This window comes from Saccopteryx bilineata, chromosome X (assembly GCF_036850765.1).
Source record: "Saccopteryx bilineata isolate mSacBil1 chromosome X, mSacBil1_pri_phased_curated, whole genome shotgun sequence".
In the NCBI taxonomy this organism is placed as follows: Eukaryota; Metazoa; Chordata; class Mammalia; order Chiroptera; family Emballonuridae; genus Saccopteryx; species Saccopteryx bilineata.
Window position 1 is genome coordinate 132,446,357 of NC_089502.1, and position 21,887 is coordinate 132,468,243.

General features: G+C 46.1%; 1 protein-coding gene across 8 annotated transcripts in view; it reads left to right on the forward strand.

The window, feature by feature from the left end:
- Window positions 1-21,887, forward strand: part of SH3KBP1 (SH3 domain containing kinase binding protein 1) — a 467,100-nt gene that overhangs the window by 404,000 nt on the left and 41,213 nt on the right. For all 8 annotated transcript variants that reach the window (XM_066248853.1, XM_066248849.1, XM_066248852.1 and 5 more), the window contains 3 exons: window positions 5,440-5,491; window positions 8,463-8,543; window positions 10,940-11,099. In XM_066248853.1, coding sequence (XP_066104950.1) covers window positions 5,440-5,491; window positions 8,463-8,543; window positions 10,940-11,099 — 293 coding nt within the window. The remainder of the gene's footprint in view (window positions 1-5,439; window positions 5,492-8,462; window positions 8,544-10,939; window positions 11,100-21,887) is intronic.

Below are 21,887 nucleotides of genomic sequence, written 5' to 3' on the forward strand. Positions count from 1 at the left end.
TGGCGTAAGAGTTAAGGGAGTTCCCAGAGGTCTCTTTTATAAGGGCACCAATCCATTAATGCGAGCTCCAGTTGAATAAACTAATCACCCTCCAAAGGCCCCATCTTAAGGATCACATTGAGGATTAGGTCTCAACATGCGAATTCTGGATCCATTCAGTGGACAAGTATTCAGTCCATAGCAGCATGCTTGGTAGAGAGTTGACACTCAGGAATCCTTTGGTCGTTTGGTGACAAGGTGTACCTTCCCCTCCATCTGTCTCTCCTCTCCTACTTGCTAGTCTTTCCTGTACTAGTATGAAAAAGGGAGAAGAGGGAAGTCAGGTTCCCTGTCATATTTCTGTCCCCAAGGGGAGCCCAAATCCTTCCATCTGGACAAGGAATCGAGGCATCATTTTCAGGGTAAGGTGAACGGAGAAAGGGGTGAGCTAGAGGCTGAACTGAGAGAGCATCTTAGGGAGAAGCTGAATATCAGAGCCTGGGTGACTACCCACTAGACCAGCAATCTGGATGGGCCCAGTCAAGGGGAGATCCTGAATGGAGGCCACCAGGCCAGAGGCTAAGGAGAGGAAACTCGAGGGGCACCCTGCCAAGCGCAGGCTCTGTGGTGGTTCCTGGGAGTCTCCTGTGCTGGGGGACTCTGCAGGGTGCAGGGGAGCAGTTCCAGGCACTGCAATCGCCTGAGTATTGCCAATCCAGGACAGGGGAGAAAAGGACAGAGCGGAAGGTTCCATGTGTTTCTAGAAGCACCCTGCCAAGCGCAGGCTCTGTGGTGGTTCCTGGGAGTCTCCTGTGCTGGGGGACTCTGCAGGTTGCAGGGGAGCAGTTCCAGGCACTGCAATCGCCTGAGTATGGCCCCAGGTGCACATCTCAAAGATGTTGCCAATCCAGGACAGGGGAGAAAAGGACAGAGTGGAAGGTTCCATGTGTTTCTAAAGGCATGACAGGCCCCCTGGTCAGGAGCTGTCCATTTGTGTCACCCCCTCCAGCCTCACCCACACAGACAGCTCCAGAGAACTTAGCCAAATTCCTGGAGAAGGGCTTCCCAAGGCCCCAAATCAAGCTAAAATGACCTTTCAGAACCTTCCCATAGTTCTCTAACAAAGCCTCCATAAAGGGTATTCAGCCCATCAGGGGTACATTCCTCTGGTTATTTTCACCAAACCGCATGTTGAAGGCCAGAGCTCTGAAGGCAGACTGGCTCAGGAGGCAAAGTGGTCAATCAGATTCCTGCCAGGGAGGACGGTTGGCCAGATGATGAGCTCTTGCACTTGGGACTGGCCAGACGTGTCAAGCGAAGGGCAGAGTCAATTCTGAAATCACTCAGTGGGAAGTAAAGCTTGCCTTCCTGCTGTCCTCACTCCGCAATATTCACATCTGTTTTCTTCCTGGTGGTAGCGGTGAGAAATCACATCTAGCTGTTAGAGCTTTGGAAAGGTGGCGTTTGCCTCTCTATCCAAGCCAACAACTCTAAGCACAGGACTGTGTGCCCTGCATTATATAAAACCGTGGGACGCAGTATGCTCTCCCAGAAATAAGAAAATGTTGGCTCATTGATTCTTCTAAACATTTTCATGTTGGCTCTTTTTAAATTAATTGCTACAGTGTGGACATTGAGTGATGTGAACTCTGGGCCAACTTTGGCTACCACCTACCTGTTGGCGTGGCCCCTCTTGGCCTCAGCCTAGCTCTAAGGCCCTCTTTTTTCAGCCTCCACCTGCAAATTGAGCAGACTAAAGCCACCTGAATTTGGAGCTGGAGTGTTTTTCTTTCACCATGGGGGAAAAATAAAGAGAATAAATAAGAGCAATAAAAATTCATGACTTAAAATATATGCTGAGCCTGACCTGTGGTGGCGCAGTGGATAAAGTGTTGACCTGGAACACTGAAATCGCTGGTTCGAAACCCTGGGCTTGCCTGGTCAAGGCACATACAGGAAGCAATTACTATGAGTTGCTGCTTCCCACTCCTCCCACCTCCCTCCCTCCTGCTCTCTCTCTCAACAAAATAGACGCCTGAACTGAAGATGTTTCTGTCTGCACACCTGTAGGAGCTAGTTAACAATGATAAACACCACAAGAAAAACGTTGACCTACTATTTAACCTGGAGGTCCCAGTGGCACCATCTCCTTTATCCAGTCACAATTGGACATTTGGGGGGACATCAACTCAGTGATGTGCTTATATCTTTTTATTTGAGAATTGTGAACTCCCATGATGAATTTTTGTCATATTCTGTTACAGATTTACCCAGCCTACCTTTCAGTTCTCAATGCCCTGTCTTCCCATTACATTTAAAAAAATCAATGTAGGCTCATGTACAATTCTGTATTAATTATTTGGGGGTTGGTCTACAGTTACATGGAACCGTGGCCCTGATTTCTGTTTAGAATTACCTTCAAAGACATCTTACTTGAAAATGTGGCGTCATTTTTCATGTAAGCAGGTGGGAAGGCTAAATTTGATGGAATCAGAGTAAAGTCAGTCAAGGGCAAAAAAAAAAAAGAAAAAAGAAAAAGGATAACCTGTAAACCTACTCTGCTAATAAGCCGGTCAAGCATCTGGCCAGCGTTGATCAAGCGTGGTAGATGCAAGACAGACAGACAGCTCACAAACTTGCCTTTCTTTCAAAACTGCCCCACCTGCCTCCTCAACTGCTAGGGCTCCAAACAAACCCTCACAGCCCTGCCTTCTTCCTCTGCCACATTCAAGCACGCACTTGCCACGACTACACTTTCCACACGCTGCCTGTTAGCCCAACACTTCCCGTCATGTCTCTCTTGGTTCCCCTCTGCTCTGCCCTGTCACATTTCATGTCGGCTACATAGCAGACCTGACAGAACACTCGGGGTTTTTGTTCTTTGTACAGTAATCTTGGCAAATATGGTGATTTGTAATTGTCTTTCTTATTTGAGGCCCTGTGGTTTGAGGCCAGGTTGCTGGGGGAACAAACAGCCTCAGCAAGAGGAGGCTCATGTGAAATTGGTTATAAAAAATTTTAGACCAGCAGAAGGCGAGGAAGACTTCTGCGGGCTAGGTATTGTTGGGGCTTGGCTGGGAAGAATTAGGCCACAGGGTGTTGGCAGTTTCGTGAATAAGAAATTACTCATATCTTGAGGTAAAGGAAGGTTAATTGGCAGAGTTTCAGTGATAACTTCATTAGGTAAACACACGCCAGTCCCCAGTCTAATTTATGCAAAGACAGAAAAGGGAGGAAGGAAAGGGAAGGAGTTGGGGTAGAGATCCGGAAGGCGCTGGCGCGAGGGGAAAGAGGAGAAGAGCTGAGAGCCGGAACATCCTCTGTCCAAGGAGAGGTGGCCTTTGAGCATTTTTCTTTCTTTTTTAATGATAAAATTTGTATGCATGTAGACAAGATAGAAAAATATTAAGGAAGAAACACACACGTGTGTGCACTCATAATCCTGGAGATCACCACTATAAATTTCTTGCTTTCCAAGTCTTTTTCTGCATGTACTGTAACATAGTTCAGCTTATACTGTAGTTGCAACTTGATACCCTTTTTTTTTTAACTTGAACATGCTATAGTTCCTTGTGCTTTTGTTAACTCGGTGTGTGGCTTACAGCCACATGATGGTTTGTCTTGTGGATGCTCTCTGGCAGGATGGGCCCTTCAGAGTGCTTAAGAGCACTCTGTGGGTCTGACAGTTCTGGGCTAGACTTCTAGACCCTTGCCCCATTTATTAGCCTGGTGACTTGTGGCAATGCCTTCATCTCTCTAAGCCTCAATTATCTCATCGGCAAAATGGGCATAATAATATCACTACTTACAGAGTTGTCATGAGGATTAAACAGGCAGTACTTACCGACTCCCTCTGCTTTGAAGCTGCCTCCTCTTTAAGAGAGAGGTAAAATTATTGCCATTTTACAGATGAGAAGGGTCAGCCAGGTGAGATCACTTGCCCAGTGTCCAGCTGGTAACGGAAAGAGCCAGGATTTTAAAAAATATATATTATTGATTGATTGATTTTAGACAGACAGACAGAGAGAGAGAGAGAGAAGCATTCATTTGTTGTTCCACTTAATTGTGCATTCATTGGTCGCTTCCTGTATGTGCCCTGACCAGGGATCAAACCCACAACCTTGGTGTTTCAGAACAATGCTCTAACCGACTGAGTTAACTGGCCAGGGTGAGCCAGGATTTCTAATGACAGATTCTGAAGCCCCACCTCTTGCCCACCATACAAACTGCTTACTCAGGGGTAACTTGGCTAAATCACCCAGCTAGTTCAAAGCAGAGCTGAAATGTCATTGAATCTACGTGCTGTGATTCCCCACTGGGAAAGTGACTTGTGAGTCTTGTATTCTCTAGGTTTTACTTAAAACCATGTTTTTTCCTGTGCCCTGGTACTGCAACCGGCAGTGGTGGGCACTGGTGGGGTGAACCGAGGATGGGTGGGGACATGTGGTGGTCCCTGCAGTAATGTCACAGGAGTGAATTTTCAGAGCATAGCAGAGTCTGTGAGGTTTTTTTCTTTGTTTGTTTTTGTTTTTAATTATAAGTATATGATGTCCAGAGAGAGTCAGGAGAAGAGTCAGCAGTGACACGGATCCCATATTCAAACCTTCCCCATTTCCATCTTTCTTTAATGATTTGATATTGAGATGGTTCTTTCTTTGCCTTTGGCCTGCTTCTCCCCTGGCCAAGAACAGTGTCCAGTAATTGTGCCCTGGCTGGATTCTCAGCCCCTGAATCACTTGCCAAGTCCAGTCTGTCCATCTCTCTTCTACAGTGAATCCTCATAAGCAGGGAGATCAGGGATGAATGTCGTTGATTGCATTGTAACCTTGATTGCATTGCAACGTTTGTCACCTACAGTGACAGAACAGGATAGTAAAACAAGTAGTGCCTGATAGGCAAGGAAACTCCATTCCAGTTTCCAGGATACAGCTGGTCTCCTGGGGGTCCTGCAAGTGGCCTGCCAGCCCTGGGAGGAATGTAGCCGGCTTAGCGCCCCACCCAGTTGCACCAACCCCGAGCCTGCATTTTGTTGAAGGTCCCACATCCAGAGCAGATCTGATTTAAAGCCACCCCATTGACTCTTTCTGAATTGCTTGGTTATTCAGCAGATTAAATCTTAATTGCAAATGCGGTTTCAGCGTAGGAGTACCATTGTGCCTGCTGGTTTCAGGCCATTTTTTTGCTGAGCCGAGCTTTTCCAGAAGGCTGTTACAAATTTAGAAAGGGGGAAATGGTATTTCATTTGTCCATCAGAGTTTTGTTTTGCAGACTGAATGTATTTTAGTGTTTGTTTAAAGGTGCCAAAATCTAGCATCCCTAGAGAGAGAATTTTTCCCTATTTTTTGGAGTGCTTCTCTGGACTGTCCAAACTGCATCTAGAAAACATGATCTGTGGTCCTTTATGTGAGAGGCCGGGCCTGCCAACAATCTCATGTGGTATTATTTTGATTAATTTTTCAGAGACCCAGGAAGCCACCTCCTCCGTCTGCTCCTGTCATCAAGCAAGGGGCAGGTAAGGTACCTTTCCATTCTATCAACACCATGAGGGTCTTTCTCTGCACATATTTACAGTGTCCTGGATAGATCTCAAGATTCTTAGATTCAAATACCCCAATTACCAAATCAGGAGGTAATGATTTGGCCTCAACAGGCAGGTTTTAAATAACTGCTGTATTTCCTAAAAAATAAACATATCATTAAAATATATCCCTGATACAGCAAAAGAAAAAAAAAAGTCTAGCCTCCCAAAGAGAATGACCAGGAGGATTTGGCTTTGGTATAAGCCAGTTTTGTCTACTTTGTTTTTATTTTTTTAATAAACCGCTTTTGAGGAGAGGAGAACCTAATTGTCCTCCTTCACCTCTGCCTGCCCTATCAATTGTGGATCAGCTTGGAGAGGATCGCTTCCCATAGGTCATAATGTCACTGCGCATGGATAGTGGCACTGAATTTACAACGTCTGTCCTGTGTGGTTAACCAAAATTTGTACTTACTTTACTTACCATCCCCCAACAACAGAAAAAATATTTTTTCTAGCAATGAATACTTTTTCTTATAAATCTTTTTAATCTTGAAAAGAATCTTATTCACTTTCTGTGCAGTTCAGATATTAAGGTTGACTGATATGGGAAGACTTGATGTTGTCAGACATTGGGTAACTCGTTGCACAATGGAGCCTCATACATAAAGATGATAATTCATAGTTCTCAATAGAATTCCTCTTTATAATCGTTTAAATTATAATTTGACTTTATAATTAGTTAAAGACTAATTATGGGGAGAAATTCCTCCATGAATAACTCGGTAAGTGGCATTTTAAAAATTAACAACTAAAACAGAAGAAGAATAGGGGTATTTTTAGTTCTACACACTCATAATTATGAAATTTTTGTAGCATTTAAAGTGTGAATAAATTTCCAGATTGATTTATTTACAGATTTATTAGGAGTTGGGGTTTTTTTTCCCTTAAGTTCTTTCAGCTCACCAAGTTTTGTGGAAAAATCAGCTTGACCCCAAATTCCATTCCCATTCCCTTCAGCATAGTTGAAAATTACAGAGATTAAGCCCTGAAATGGGATGTTAATTACCTCTCTGCTCCGCCCCCATTCTCGTTTGCATTGAGCAGTTTAGTTTTGCCACCTAGTGGTTCTGGCTGGATAAATATTTTATTGTGCTGAGCTTAAAGCAGGCTATTCATTTTCTTGTCTCTGAAGACCCTTTTCCTGAGAGGCCTTGGTGACTGATGAGAAGCCATATTGATGTTTTGGGTGGTCCAAGGCTTAGGTACCCTAGAATGCACCTAGGATTGGATTCTTCAGGATAGTAAGATTGTTAATTCCTCCTGATTCTCTAGGAATAATACTGGACTTCATTATCATTAGTAGACTGCATTGTAGCATGGTAGGCAAATTCTTATCCTTTCAAAACAGCTTTACCAAAACTTCTGGATCTCTGAGGGCAAAGCCAGATGACATTTAATGTTCCTAGATTATTCTTGCTCATTTATCCTCATGAATGATCTTAGGAACCACTTTGTGACAGAGAGGTAGACATTCATATGTTCCCCATGATCAACTTTCTTTGTGTTTATTTGAGAAAGAATCAGATATGGAATTGACAGACATCAGATACAGTATTTAATTTGTAGTGAGTCATTAAGATGTCGGTAAAGTATGTGTTCAGTGAATTTTTTAAAGTTCTTTTGGTTTCTGATGCTATATTTACTTGAGATTTAGTACCAAGCACACATCCATAGCATTCCACCAAATTTGTAAATCAGCATAGTACTTGTGGTTGGTTTCGTGCATTAGCTATTTTTCAAGTGTTCTTATGTGCCTGAAGTCACTGACACAGATGAAGTCAGACCACAGGGGAGGGAGCCACTGCAGTCCACATGGATAAAGAAGAAATGCTAACTGGTGCATTTGGGGAAATGTAATACTTGAGGGATTCAGACACAAATTGAAAGGACTTAGGGAGAACCACCGTGTCTTCTCTGTACATCTCTCCAATTAAAAATATGTTCTAGTTACTACTGCTGCATAGCAAGCCACCCCAAATTTGGCAGTGTAAAACAACAATCTTCTTATGCCCATGAATTCTGCAGTCAGGAATCTGAACAGGGCATGGCCAGGGGTGTCTTTTCTCTCTTCTCCATGCCGTCCGAGACCTCAGCTGAGACCTCTGGACCAGCTGAGGCTGGCAGTCTCGCTTTGAAGATGACCGCTTCACTCTCATGTCTGGCTCCCCTTGGCAAGGGTAGCTGGGAGGCTGGGTTCAGCTGGAGCGATAGGCCAAAGTGATTGCGCACGGCCTACATGTGGCCTCTGCAGCATGGTGGCTTCAGGGTAATTCACTTCTTACATGAAGATTCAGTATTCTGGCAAATACAGCATAAGCTCCATGGCCTTTCAGGACTTAACCTTGGAAATTATACGGTATTGCCTCAGCCACTGGTTGAAGCAGTCCCAAGCCATCCACATTCCAGACAGGGGTCATAGACCTCACTCCTTAATGGAAGGGATAGCAAACCATTTGCAGCAGTTTTATTTTAAAACTGCTACAAAATGGAACCCAGGTCCCTCTGAAATTTCTTTTTAATTATAGAGCACAATACCCAGTGACCCCTTATTTGCATATTTTAAAGATTGACTTCTTTATTTATTTATACACATTTCCCACCCACACCCAAGAATTTCCTGTGACTATTTTGATGCCTAACTAAGCAGTCAGATTTAAATATCACAAAATATTAATGGTGTTCTTTTTAAATTAAGGACATATAGGTAGGCAAACTTAATGACATAGGACAGAAATGGCTTCTGTCTGTTTCTTAGCAACTTGTGTTTGCCAAGTAACACCAGCACTCAGCTTAGGAAAAAATATGTTAACTTTGCTGTACCCAGTAAATATTTAAAATGCTGGTGTGTCTAATAAATGGTAGAGAAAGTGTTTTCTGAACAGTTATCCTCCCCCCCCCCCAGGTACTGCTGAGAGAAAACATGAAATTAGAAAGATACCTCCTGAAAGACCGGAAACACTGCCAAACAGAACAGAAGAAAAAGGTATGAAATCAAGTCTTTGTTGGCACTTCCAGAACCGCAAGAGATGAAGCTGTCTGTCACCGGACCAGTCCGGATTACCCAGAGAACTTGCTCTGTCTTTGGAATATGGCTGTGATTGCTTTTAAATATCCCATATCTAAGGAAATAGGATAGAGGGTTATATGGTGTTTCTTTGGGCCCGAAGTTCTCATCAAATGAAAAAGAACAGGCCCAGTCACTTAACACATTGGAGTTCTCCCATCCCAGTCCTCCTACCGTCACTGCCCTGGCCACACCAGCAGCATCCTTGTCCTCAGTCACTCCTGGGCCTTTGATCCAGGCTACAGACACGTGTCTTTGGTCAAGAATGCTGGAAGATGGGAAGATGTGAAAACCAGAAGACGCAGCTTAGTGTTTACAGTCCCGTAAAGGTGGTCAGAAATGTCATTTACAGGGAAGTAGCTTACCCCATCTCACAGTCAGTCTTACAGATGTGTTCGACTTCTACTGTTCCGAGTGTCTCTCCCAAAGAAATCTGCATGCTGTGGAAGGACTCATTTTATTAGGTGTCTAAGATTTGATTGATCACACATTTTATGGGGGAAAGTGCTATGTTGTTATTATGAACAGGAAGCAGAGCACATTCCATTTTAAAAAGCAGTTATTTGTAAGTCACAAGAGAAATGCTGAATTAATGAATGTAATTATTTGGAGGTACTCCTGGGTGGTCTCATGAAATTTTATTGTGAAATTGAGTATTTTATGTCAGCCTGCCAAAAGTTTTACCAACATTGTAAGCTCTTAAGAAGTTACACCTCTTTCTTTCATAGTCAACAGTTAAAACTTGAGTTGTGCACCTCATTGTAAAGACCAGGTATGTGTCACAGACCAATGAAAAAATAGCCCTTGACCGTGTGCCGTAGGTGTAGCTCTTTGATAAAAGTGTGTGTTGTGACATAACCTCCTCTGTCCTCATGGAAGACACATGGCTAGTTTCTGGGTAATTCCCAGGCTCTTTGATAAGGATACTTCCTGCTGTGTTCCATGCTAACATACGGGCTCAACTTACATGTGAACAACCGCCTTACTTGGCTGCCCAAGTGGCCACATACTTCTGGTTCGTTTCCTTCCCAGGCCCCCTTGTTCTCTGCCACAGTGGTTCAAGACGTCAGAAGCCCTGATCAAAAGCAGCAGGAAAGCCAGGGAGCCAGCCCCACCCTAAGACTTGCCCTCCCATCCCTTCCTACAAGAAGACCCTCCCTCCTTTGCATTTCAGCTGAGCCCTTCCTCCTCTGCGCCCCCTACCCCTGTGTGTCAATCAGCTAAAGAGTTCCCAGCGTTCTTGGATGGAGTATATTCCCCCCAAAAAAAATATTGTGGGGATGAGCATTGTAATAGCTGCACAATAGCTGATAGGCTTTTACAGGCTTTGCCAATTGGCCGGGGCACCAAAACAATACGAATTTGTGTTTGCAAGAAAAACATGTTCAGAGTTCCAGCTACAAGTGAACACAGGGAACCTGCCTGCCGTCCGATAGATAGGCAACTCTCTGAAGTTCTGTCTTTATAAAGAAGAATGTGTATACTTGCCTATGCCATGAACAGGGCAAGGCTAATTGGGGACAGAGTAAAATGAAGCTGTCACTGAACGCTGCCCGGTTGGACCACAAGATCTGGCGTTAACTTCATTTTAATAGCTTGACCCCCGAAGCCTTTGGGAACCGCATACCTGTGAAGCCCCAGTTTACCTTCCAAGTTCAAAATGCACAGAAAGAATGCAAAACTAGTTCTCATTCTCTGAAGCACTCCCCTCATTATTGGCTCGTGGCCCTCTACAGACCTTTCTCCTCCCCACACTCAGCAGGTCCTGCAGGTCATTTACCAGACTTGTCAACCATTTACTGAGCACCTGCTATGTACCAGGTGCCATGCAGGGTTCTAGAGAAATGACCAGAATGGGTCCTGCCTTGGGGCTAGCAGCCTCCAGGCTGTGCCCAGTATGCTGATACTCAGCAAGTGTCCAACTGGAGCCTGTTTATACAGGGCTACCCTCCATGGCTCAGGTGAAGAAGTTAAGTCTGCTTTTGCGAGTGGGTCCAGCTGTTGAGATAGGGACATCATGACATCATGTTCCAGCCAGGTATGATAAGTAGGCCTAATGAAGGATGAATAGAAGTTTGCCAACTGTAGCCCTCCAGGCAGAGGGACCAGCGTAAGCAAAGACAAACAGTACAGTATGGCTCTATAGGGCTTCTTCTGATGTGACAAAGAATGAAAGATGCTCTAATGTCCAACTTCACTTTTACAAATGGCATTGGTGATTTTTTAAGCATGATATAAGCTAGCTGCACCTAAGTACTGGCACTTACACTACATCTGTCTGTCTTCTTTATGCTTTTTAAAACAACGACTTAAAGAAAGGCCAGAGAGAGAGCCAAAACTGGATTTACAGAAGCCTTCCGTTCCTGCCATACCACCAAAAAAGCCACGGCCACCCAAGACCAATTCTCTCAGCCGACCAGGCGCACTGCCCCCAAGGAGACCCGAACGACCAGTGGGTCCCCTGACCCACACCAGGTACTGCTGTGCTCTCGCCCCTGGGGTGGGCATAGGAGTGGGCGAGGGGTGGCCTATGGACACAGGAGAAGGGCCTTGAGTGTGTCCGGTTAAGGGGTGAGGGTGGGGAAGGCTGCCCTCCCACCCTCTAACAAAGCTGTTGAGGACTCTGCCACTTCTGTCCTTGGTCTGGTGCTCGGGCAGAAGTGGGTGCAAGGCTGGGAGCAGAAGCATGGGTTTCGGGATTAGCAGATCGGGATTGGGTATCCAGCATCTAGGCCCAGCTCACAGGCAGGAATTTCCCCTGTGCTTTATTAGAACAAGGCCAATGGCCCTTCAGACTGGAAATGCACGTGCCACGCCCACCCCTCATCCCCTGGACACCCTGCTGGCCTCAGGTGCACACATCTCAGTGGCAGCTCCGTCCGCCCTTCTCTGTGGTGCTTCCTTCCACACCCCCTCCCTCTGCCTTGACAGCACAGCCCTGTTGTGGAACCCAGGACCCGGCATGACAAATATTGTCTTTGTGTACATTTCTCTGAACTAGGAGGTCATCGAAGGCGGGGAACATACTTTGTTCAGGTGTGCCTCCTAAGATATGCCTGGCAAAACTCAAATTTGTTCACTGGCTGGCTGGATTCATGTTAGTAATGTGGAATCAGAATGGGACATTGTGCCTTCCAGACCTGAGCTACCCATCACTCCACAAGGAAGTGTATACAACCCACAAGTTTATTGCCAGAACTTTCTACCATTGCTTGTAGGATATACACGTTGGTGGTAATATACCAGCACAAGCCAGTGGCCTGGAAGTCTTTGCCTGTACCTATCAACACACAGTCACCAGAGTTCTGGTTTTTGAGCTACGTTTTCACAGTGAGAGTCTCACAGGGCTTCAGTGCCCTGGTGTTAGAATCAGGCAGGCTTGCCCCCCCTCATAGGAGGAGTGTGAGCCTCAGCAGGTCCCTGCTCCTCTCATCTCTCTTTCTTTATCTGTAAATTGAGGATGATAAGAGAATGCACCTAAAAGGGTAGAACGAGGTACTTCCTAAGTATGTAATCCCATGCCTGTAAGTTGTTACTTTCACTGTCATTTTTATTATTGCGGATCAAACTGAGTGTATTGCAGCAAAACAAAATATCTTGTTTACTGATAAAATACACACAACAAAATTTATCACTGTAAGGATTTTTAAGTATACAGTTCAATGAGATTAAGTATGTTCATGTTGTGCAACCATCACTACCATTCATCCACAGAAATATTTTCATGTTTCAGAACTTAAACTCTGTACCCCTTAAACAGTAAATCCCTGTTCCCCTTCCTCCCAGCCACTGCCAGTGACTGTCTCTGTGAGTATGACCATTCTGTCTGCCTCTGTGAGTATGACTACTCTTGATGCCACATTTAAGTGAGATCATGCAGCATTTGTGATGATCCCTGGGGAACACTGATGGGACCAGGATTGCTGTTGAGTTAGTTGTTCAGGCCTGTAAATTTTGCGCCCCCTTCTGCTGACTGACAGCAGAAGGCAGTTTGCACATGCGCACAACGGGACCACTTGAGAGCCTCGATGACCTCAGCAAGGGCCACTTCAATAGCATGGTTGGCCCAGAAGCTCAGACTTCAGATGGAAATGGTCATGAAAGCCCATGTGGTTCTAAAGAGAATATGAGCTACACGAACAGGGAGCGTGGAGCAGCAAAGAGGCAAAGCATTTTGTGGTACGTGAACGGAGAACAGAAGCCACACTCGGCTTTTGTTCTGTTAGTCTTCCAGGAACAACAGACATTTCGATTAAGTCAATAACAATTTCCAGAATATCCCTGCTGTGCTTTCTAAAGATTTTATCTGAAAAGAAGTGTAATTTCAATGGTTTCTTTGCCTTTGAAGGTTACTCTCAGTCGTCTCATTAAGGGATAGTTGCAGGCTTTGTGAGCCAACAATTAGACCTGCACACAAGGGGGAAGGAAGTGAATAATAACTGCCACCCTCTGGACTCACAGGGGCCTCGTTCCCCCCCCCCCCCACTTAGCTCTTCTCTGCCTCCAGCCCTCCCAATATCCAGTTGTCCATTAGAAGTACAAATCACTGAGGAGGATGCATGGAAGGAGTTTGTCCAGAAGCCAGTGGGAAATGTAATGTCACTCTTCTTCACGTTGTGTGTGGCATCTGAGAAGCCCCTGGCCTCCCACTCCCCCTGTGGCTGCCCAGTCCCCAGGGTACTGGTTTGCAGAAAGGGAAGAGGGGGAGGAAAGCTCCAGGTTTCTCCCTGATAATTAAGGCAAGACTGGGAGCATTTGGGGAGCCAGTACCTACTTTAGCCAATTGCTCAACCAGTTGAAGGAAGGACAGTGCGTGCCCTAACTCAGTGGTTCTCCAACTTTGCGTGCATCAGAATCACCCAAAGAATGTGTTCAGATCACTGGGACGTACCATCACGGTTGCTGACTTGGTAGGTCTGGATCAGTCCTGGGAATTGACATTCTAATGCACTCCCAGGTGACGCCCCAAGTGCTTTACAGTACTTCCCTCCTTCCCTGGCTGCGTCCCATGCACCTGTCAGTGCTCCCCAGATAGCATGCCCCCCTTCTGAGATCCTTCCCTTATCTCTTATGGTCTCTTCTTTAAATGCCCAACTTCTGTGTTTAGCCTAATGTGGGGCCACATGCTGTGTCACTTGGGATGTTCACACCCCCGGACTCCTTTACCAGATTTCAAGCAGATCAAGAGTGTGTTTTGTCATTTCTACATGCTTTACAGGGTTGAGCGTTTGGTAGTGGCTCATTTAACACACTTGTTGAATGCCATGATTCCTAAGAGGGAGGAGGTGCCAGTGCTCACATCTTGTTCACTTTGCCCATCCTGGCCTCCTTTCCCTCCTCTGAGCCGGCTCTGTAGCATGTGTGTCTTTTATATTCTAAGTTAGTGCACCATGGATTTCTACACAATTTTTTAAAAGAGAAATCTAAGAACAGCTTATTGTTTTTCAGTACTTCATGCACTTCATATTTCCTGCTAGGCAGTTACATTAGACAACCAACACAAAATGGTTTATGAATTTGTATAGTTAATGTTAACATCATTCAAAGAGTTTTGTGTCCGTGGTTCTCCAGAGAGTGGGTATTCTCTGCTCTGTGAACCCATGTCATCACAAGGACTTACCTGACTGGACAGATTGATGGATAGACGACTGAACCCATGGGCATATGATATTATTAAGAACCAGGCAGTTCTCTCCAGCTGCAGTCTGGGCCTGTACTTCCTCTCACCAGCCAGTAAGCTTGCTGCCAAATGTGGCTTCCAGAAGAGATCGATTTCTTTCTATTTAAACAGGAACTTATATCTTTTTAAAAAAGGAATACATATGTTTAGGAAGAGGGGAATCATTTCTAGATGCATTCATGTAATGAAATAGTATTGAGGACCTACTGTGTGCAAAGCACTGTTTTGGACCTTAGTAATGGTGGAGCTCGAGCATTGCAGACCAGTTCTCAGGAATCGTGTCTAGGGAAGTGGAGGCCACCAGTGTGCACTCTGTCCATTCGGAGACAGTGGAAGCACACCACTAACATACTCACGTGGTGAGCATGTTCTTCCAGTTGCTAAGAAGTTAAGATGGAATTTTAACAGGAAAAAATACTTTTCAAAAAATATTTAATACTAGAATTGATTGTAAAAACTGACTGCTAATAGAACTTTCTCTTAGATCATAAGTGCCTCCTTTGTTTGAAAGTCTGTGCCTTGGGGACACCTTGGTTATTATTATAATTTTTTTTGTATTTTTCTGAAGCTGGAAATGGGGAGAGACAGTCAGACAGACTCCCGCATGCACCCGACCAGGATCCACCTGGCACGCCCACCAGGGGGTGACGCTCTGCCCACCAGGGGGCGATGCTCAGCCCCTCCAGGGTGTCGCTCTGTTGCGACCAGAGCCACTCTAGCGCCTGGGGCAGAGGCCAAGGAGCCATCCCCAGTGCCCGGGCCATCTTTGCTCCAATGGAGCCTCGCTGCGGAAGGGAAAGAGAGAGACAGAGAGGAAGGAGAGGGGGAGGGGTGGAGAAGCAGATGGGCGCTTCTCCTGTGTGCCCTGGCTGGGAATTGAACCTGGGACCTCTGCACGCCAGGCCGACGCTCTACCACTGAGCCAGCCGGCCAGGGCCTTGGTTATTATTTTATACTAGGCAAAACAGTACCTGCTCGTCTTGTACAGCTCACCATGTAACTAAGGTGCTTGTGGTGCAAAGAGCATTCTGTCTACCCCATTTTCACACTTGAGGAAATGGAGGCTCAAAAGCATGGAGCGTACTCACTTGTCTCGATATTTGATCATAAATATATTTCAAGTCACAGAATATACCTAAACCTTTTGTATGTGTGTTTATATACATAAACACATGGGCATGTGATGTTCTATGTCTAATAATCTGTATTATAAACTAAATAAATATGTGTTCAGAAATTTCTCTGAGAAGAGGTCCTGAAACCTGGGAGAAGGGTCCAAATAAGAAAAGAAAAGAAAAGAAAAGAAAAGAAAAGAAAAGAAAAGAAAAGAAAAGAGGAAAGAAAAAAAAGAAAGAAAGAAAGAAAAGAAAAGAAAAGAAAAGAAAGAGGGAGGGAGGGAGAGAGAGAAAGAGGGAGAGAAAGAGAGAGAGAGAAAGAAAAGAAGGAAGGAAGGAAGGAAGGAAGGAAGGAAGGAAGGAAGGAAGGAAGGAAGGAAGGGAGGGAGGGAGGAAGGAAGGAGAAGGAAGGGAGGGAGGGAGGGAGGAAAGGAAGGGAGGGAGGGAGGGAGGGAGGGAGGGAGGGAGGGAGGGAGGGAGGGAGGGAGGGAGGGAGATCCAAGGAAATACTGGCAGGAAGAGAAGGCTTTGAGCCCTAGTGATTGCATGCAGCGGGAGACAGCAAGCCAGAAACGCGAAGGGCAGAGCAGGCACGTGTGCCTTCAGAAGAAAATCAGCCTGATAGGGGAAGTAGTGGGAGCAGGCTGGCTGGACAGCAACAGGTTTGTTCATCTCACAAACACAGGCACCCCAAGTTGGAATACTATTTTTCTTTTTCTTCCCAAATTGTAGGGAAGCTGGAATAGGAAAGGATGAGCTTTTCCCATTGTCTGCTAAAGCAGGGAGCAGCCCCTGCTCTCCGAGAGGGGCAAGTGACTGGCAGGGCGGGGGACAGGGAGGGCTGGCATCTAGGGGCCTGAATGATAGATAGGGGTCTAGGATGGAAGGGAAGTTGAACAGCTGAAGGAGGAAGTGAGGTGAGCAAAGATGGAATGGGGGAAGTCAATGGCCAGAGGTACAGGAGATGATGATCAGAAAGTGGAGGTTGGTGCTCACAAGTTCAAAGGCGAAGTAGGTCTGAAGGCGGGGCTGTCCTTGGGGGTAGATGACCCACTGGCTTTTATAGGCTCAAAAAGATGGCAGGATCTAAGGTGAGGTGAGGTTGGTGTTCTAGAAACCAGGGTCCTCTCAGATGTCAGTGTGCTCCGGGAGAGGACACTATCCACTGACTGCAGGTGTGCAAGCATGTGTTGGAGGGGGGTTCTCAAATGGGTCTTGAGAACCAAGCTGTGGGCAGAAAGCCTAGTGACTTCCCAGACATGTGCCGCTTAAACATGATGTATTACTTTAAATGTTTAACACACCCAAGTACTTTTCCTGTGAGAGGCCTGAGGCTACACTGAGAGAACTAGAGCACAGGACCCAGTGGGTAGGGGCCGTGGAGTTGCAGTCTTTACTTGTAATAAAGATGGAGCCCTGGCTTTCAGGGAAACCTTGGGAGATAAGTGAATGTTGAGCTCGGAGACATTTTAGCTTGAGGCAAAGATTAAGTAAACATTTATATGCCAAACATCAACTAAGTGCTTAGGGAAGGGCAGATGTCTCTGTTGAGACCAACTTATCCACATGGAAGTTAATTTTTCTTTAGATTTACACAGGCATCTGGGCTGTTCAAGCCCCTGGGGTTACAATTTAGCAGAAAATAAGCTTCCAGGTCCTGATCTCTCTGTGAGGTGTCTGGCCTCCTTGCCTACCAAACGAAAACATGAAAAAAAGACCTCTGCTCTTATTAGGTATAAATGGAATCAATCAATTAATTAAAGAAATAGGAAGAGAAAGATAGCTAGAGTGCATGCACATATCCCCTAAGTAGGTGGGTAAAATGTGCACTTGGATGTTCAGGCCGTCATTTTGAGTTTGGATTACTCAAGTATTCCAAATGTCTTTTCAAAGTCCTAAGTGTGATGTGTATTTCCCTTCTTTCCTACAATCTGGCACGAAGACATACCTTTGTAGAATTCAAGAGAGACATCTTGGCTTGAAATGACATAGGTGGGTGTTGTTGGCTCACAGATGGTACTTACAAGCATAGAATGGCTATGATCACTCCAGAAGATTATGGAGAAAGGGAGAGACTAAAGACAGCCTTGTGGAAAATTGTTATTTATCAGGTGGAGGAAAAACTAGGAGCCGTTGAAAGGTGGGTGAAGTGTGATGTCATGGAAGTTAGAAGGAAATGTGGAGCTAGCTACTCCTGATCCGTGGGTCTCACAGTTTGAGTGTGCACTGAAATCACCTGCAGCTTGCTTAAACATAGATTGCTGCTCCCCCGAGTTTGTAGTTCAGTCGGGCTGGGTTAAGGCTAGAGAATTCGCATTTCTAGCAAGCTCCCAGTGCTGCTGCTGCTGCTGGTTGGCTGACCATGCTGTGAGAACCACCCACATAATGAGCGCCAAGAAAGACTGAAAGGCGCTGTAAAGCCAGTAGCCACAGCCACCCTCACAGCCGCCTGGCCCATGAAGGTTCGAATTTGATTTGGACAGATGGTAATGAAACAAATGAAACAACAGAGCCAAGAACTGGTGGGTCATTACCTTTAATCCTAGCTTGCACCCGGCAGGCAAGAAATACACACACAGTGGGAAAACACTTCCCTTTCCATTCAGGGCTCCCAAAGCCAGTGACTTATCCAAGTTTCCTAGAATCAAAGTTTTCTACCTCACCAGCCTTATTCACCTCTGTTCCCCATCTCATTCTCTCTGCACAAACTCTGCACAAACTGGCTTCTCCTTCAGCACTCCGCCATCTTGGCTGCTTCTTCTGGCCTCCTCCACGTACCCTTTCTCTACTCTCCTCTCTAATGCTAATCTCAGGAACTGAGAGAGAGCAAGCTCCCGGTCTGCCCCATTTTATAGTGTAGAAATCAAAACCTTTAATCCAATATACAAACAAGGAAGTCTCTGATACAAAGTCATTTATCTGAGACATAATGGGATTCCTCATGAGAGTGCACCACCCCACATCATGCAACAGTCAAGGGTGTGGGGAAAAGCTTAGTCTTAAAACTAAGCCTTAGGCTCTAACGACCCTGCCTGCTTACAGCCTGTCCCCCACACCCAATGCAAACTATAAGTGAGCAAACATATATATCATATTTACAAACTTATTTGACCAACAGGTGTCCACAGGCTTTGGTCACTAGTTGGCCCTCACTGATCCCAGTCAAGTGGTTTCTACACAGTTGTTGAGTGCAGGAGACAGACTTGGGGTGCATTGAAGAGAGAATGAGTTGGCGGTCAAGCATGTGTAGACTCATCTTGTGAGAAACTTAGTTATGGAAAATGGGTGCTTAGTTATGAATTTAGTGATGAAAGAAGATTGTGTGTGTGTGTCTGCATATGTACGTGTGTGTGTGTGTGTCTGTGTGTGTGTGTGTGTGTGGTGTCATTCATTTGTTTCAGATATTCATCAGGTGCCTACATTTGACCAGACCCTCTTCTAGGTAGGTAGGTAACTATGGTAACCAGGCCAAACATTGTTCCTGCCCACCCATTGCTTTGCAGCCCGGCTCACCGGAGGTACAACCTTAGTCTCTACTTAGTTACCCTCTGATGTTGAGCAAGGTGCACACTTCCCCAGGTCTCAGTTTTTGTTTCTGCATAATGGCACAGTGAGGGCTACCTTGACCAGATATACGGATTTAAACAAGCCACTGTGTCTCAGGTCCCTGGTTCCTTTCCTGGCACTTAGCAAATCCACACTTGCTTCTTTTCCTTCCTTGAAAGAGCTCAGTGAGCGGCTCTGGTGGGCGAGGGGTTACTGCCTGGTGGCAAGCGGTCACAGTCAGCAGCTGCACGGCAGTAAGGAAATGGGACCCTCTCAGACGGCACCTCAGGAGGTCTGGAGGGGGCATAAGCCCAAGCAGCCTCCCTCAGAGGCAGCCAGACAGCCAGGGGAGTTGGGACTCGGGGAAGGCGGGGTCTGAGGGAAGACAGTTGAATTCTAGAGCATAGGAATCCCACAGGGCAATTACCTCGTCACATTGTATGAGTGTCTGCATTATTTGTGTGTCTCAGTTCACTTGTGTGTCTAACCTTCTCTCTTCTTTCCACTCATCATACTGAGAATGAATTTTATCCTGTGCAGCAAGAACCAACAGGAGAAACAAGCATTAGCCCCAGTCCAGACTGAAGCCCATTGGTTTTCCTGCCAGTGATGGTCAGAATCGGGCGAGGAAACAGCAGGACATGGCGGCACCTCACACAGGCACAGTGCTAGCTGGTTCATAGAGTGTTTTCCCCGCGGCCGAATTCTTTGAACAGTCTTCCTCTCAGTGGTGACCGCACAAACTTTTCTCAGACTTCCCCACCTCCAGACATCTTTAAAGCTCCTTGCCCCTCTGACATGCCCAGCTGTGGGTTCGTTGATGAGGGCTACAGATGTCATCATCCATTTGCCTTTGGGTGCTTTGGGTTTGTCATGCCCTGGAGGAACTCTGGAGTGAGGCTTGTTTCTCCACATGCTTGCAGAGTCTGCACAAAGAACAGAAGTTTGGAGGGGAATTGAGTGGGCAGTGTCCCGTCACCTTCCAACATGTCTTCACCAACTATAAATAGCTGCGCTTGTTTGTGCTCGTCCAAACAAGGACTCAGTGCAAGGGGAGGGCAGCCAGGAAAACCACTCTGGTTCCTGCTCCTTGTGCCCCTGGCCTGGCTCAGGCTGCCCCATATCGAAATGGGAAGTGCACAGCCCAAAGTGTCTGTAATTCCCGGGACACGCTTGACCACCAGGTGGGTATACTGGGACTCCACAAATACCAGCGGGACCTTTGGGCCTGCATTTCTGGGGAAAGGGAAGGAGTCTCCTGCCCTCCCTCCTGATGAAGAGTGAAGGAAACTGGGATTACTGCTGCCACGGTTTTGTCTTTTCGTGATGGAAGGATTCAGTCTCCCAGGGCAGGAGCTTCCCAGTACAGAACGCCTCCGAAGGAGGCCTCACATCTGCTACCTCTACAGATGGATGGAGCCCTCTGATGGTTGTTTATTTAAGGGAGAAAAAGAACCTCTAGAAACATAAAACATGTGCATGTGGATGCTCATTTTAATTATTGTCATCCGAAGTGTGGAGGCAAACACAGGACAGGGCATCAGGAAGCTTCTAACTGGTTTCAGCCCTACCACTGATTAGGTGCACGGCCTTGGGCTTATAACTCACACCCTTGAAGGACAGGACCGTTGTCCGTAATAAAATGGGAGCCCAAACTGGGTAATCTGCATTCAGTTTTAGTAGTCAGAGCCGAAGTCTGAGATATGATGAGTACGCAGCCAGGAAAGCAGGAGAGAAGCATTGCCGTCCATCGGCCTCTCACCCCCGGTGTGCAATTGGACCAGGACAAGGGAAGTGAAGTAGAGGAACTGGTGGCTTGATATTAGATGAGGGTGATGTAAACAAGGTTGTGGAGTTGGAGCAAGAAAGGGACAGGGTAACTCAGTCATTTCTCTAAGATTGTCACATTTCACATCTGCCATCGTTCATGTGAGTTGCCAACCCCCCGGATGGGGTGAAAGGTGGAGGAAAATATAGGATTCACAATGTGCACTTCAGTGGCTTCCTGAGCACAGGGGGTGGGGCTCTTCTATTTTTTTCCTTCCCTTCTCTTCCCAGATTTTTCCTCCTTGTAACAATTTTTAGGCAGTGAAAGCCCAAACATTTACATTATAGTAATAGATCTGATGGCAGGGAGAGAGGACTGCCAAAAGGAGTCATCGTCTGGATTTGGGATCTTTTTGTTGGGTGGGAATCGGTGTGTTCATTCTTTTTCCCTTCATGCCCCCGCACCTCCAGAAGGGCTGTGGGGTCTTTTTGGTGGTTTTTGTTGCTGCTGTTAATGATGCTAATTTATTTATTTACTTGTTTCCTTGCCTTGGCTTCCTGTGCACTCCAACACCTTTTCCAGGCCACATGTCTTGGCTTAACTGTCCCAACTTGGGCTAAATTGGGCCATGCCACTGACTGAGCTCATGTTCTCAAGGGATGCGCATGGCGCACCTTCCACATTTCCAACTGTGCACATACACGATCTTATGTCTCAAGTCTAAGTGGGAAGAGCAGGCCCTCAAGATGGGTCAGGTGTGTGATTTCTGTTTATTACTAGTACTTTCTAACTCAGAGAGCAAAGGCTATTTCCCCAGCTGGCAGTGAGCTGCGATGACAGGCTGCCTGGCGTCCTTGATGATTCTCCAGCCCCATGACTAGGAGGTCGAGTGAAGCAGCTTTGAGAAATGGTCCAAAGCTTAGGCTCTGGAGTCAAAGTCGGTGGGTTCAAAGACAGACCTCACCACCTTACTACTTTTATAACTACTTTTGTCAGCAAATGACTTAATCCTACTGAGCCTCCGCTTCCTGATCTATAAAATGAAAATAAGGGCATCACGCGTATGGTTCTCCAGGAAAGACTCTGAGGCAGCATTTAGTATGTGAGGTATGTTTTAAGGTTCAGTGCTCACAGAGGAAGAAGAAAGCAGCACT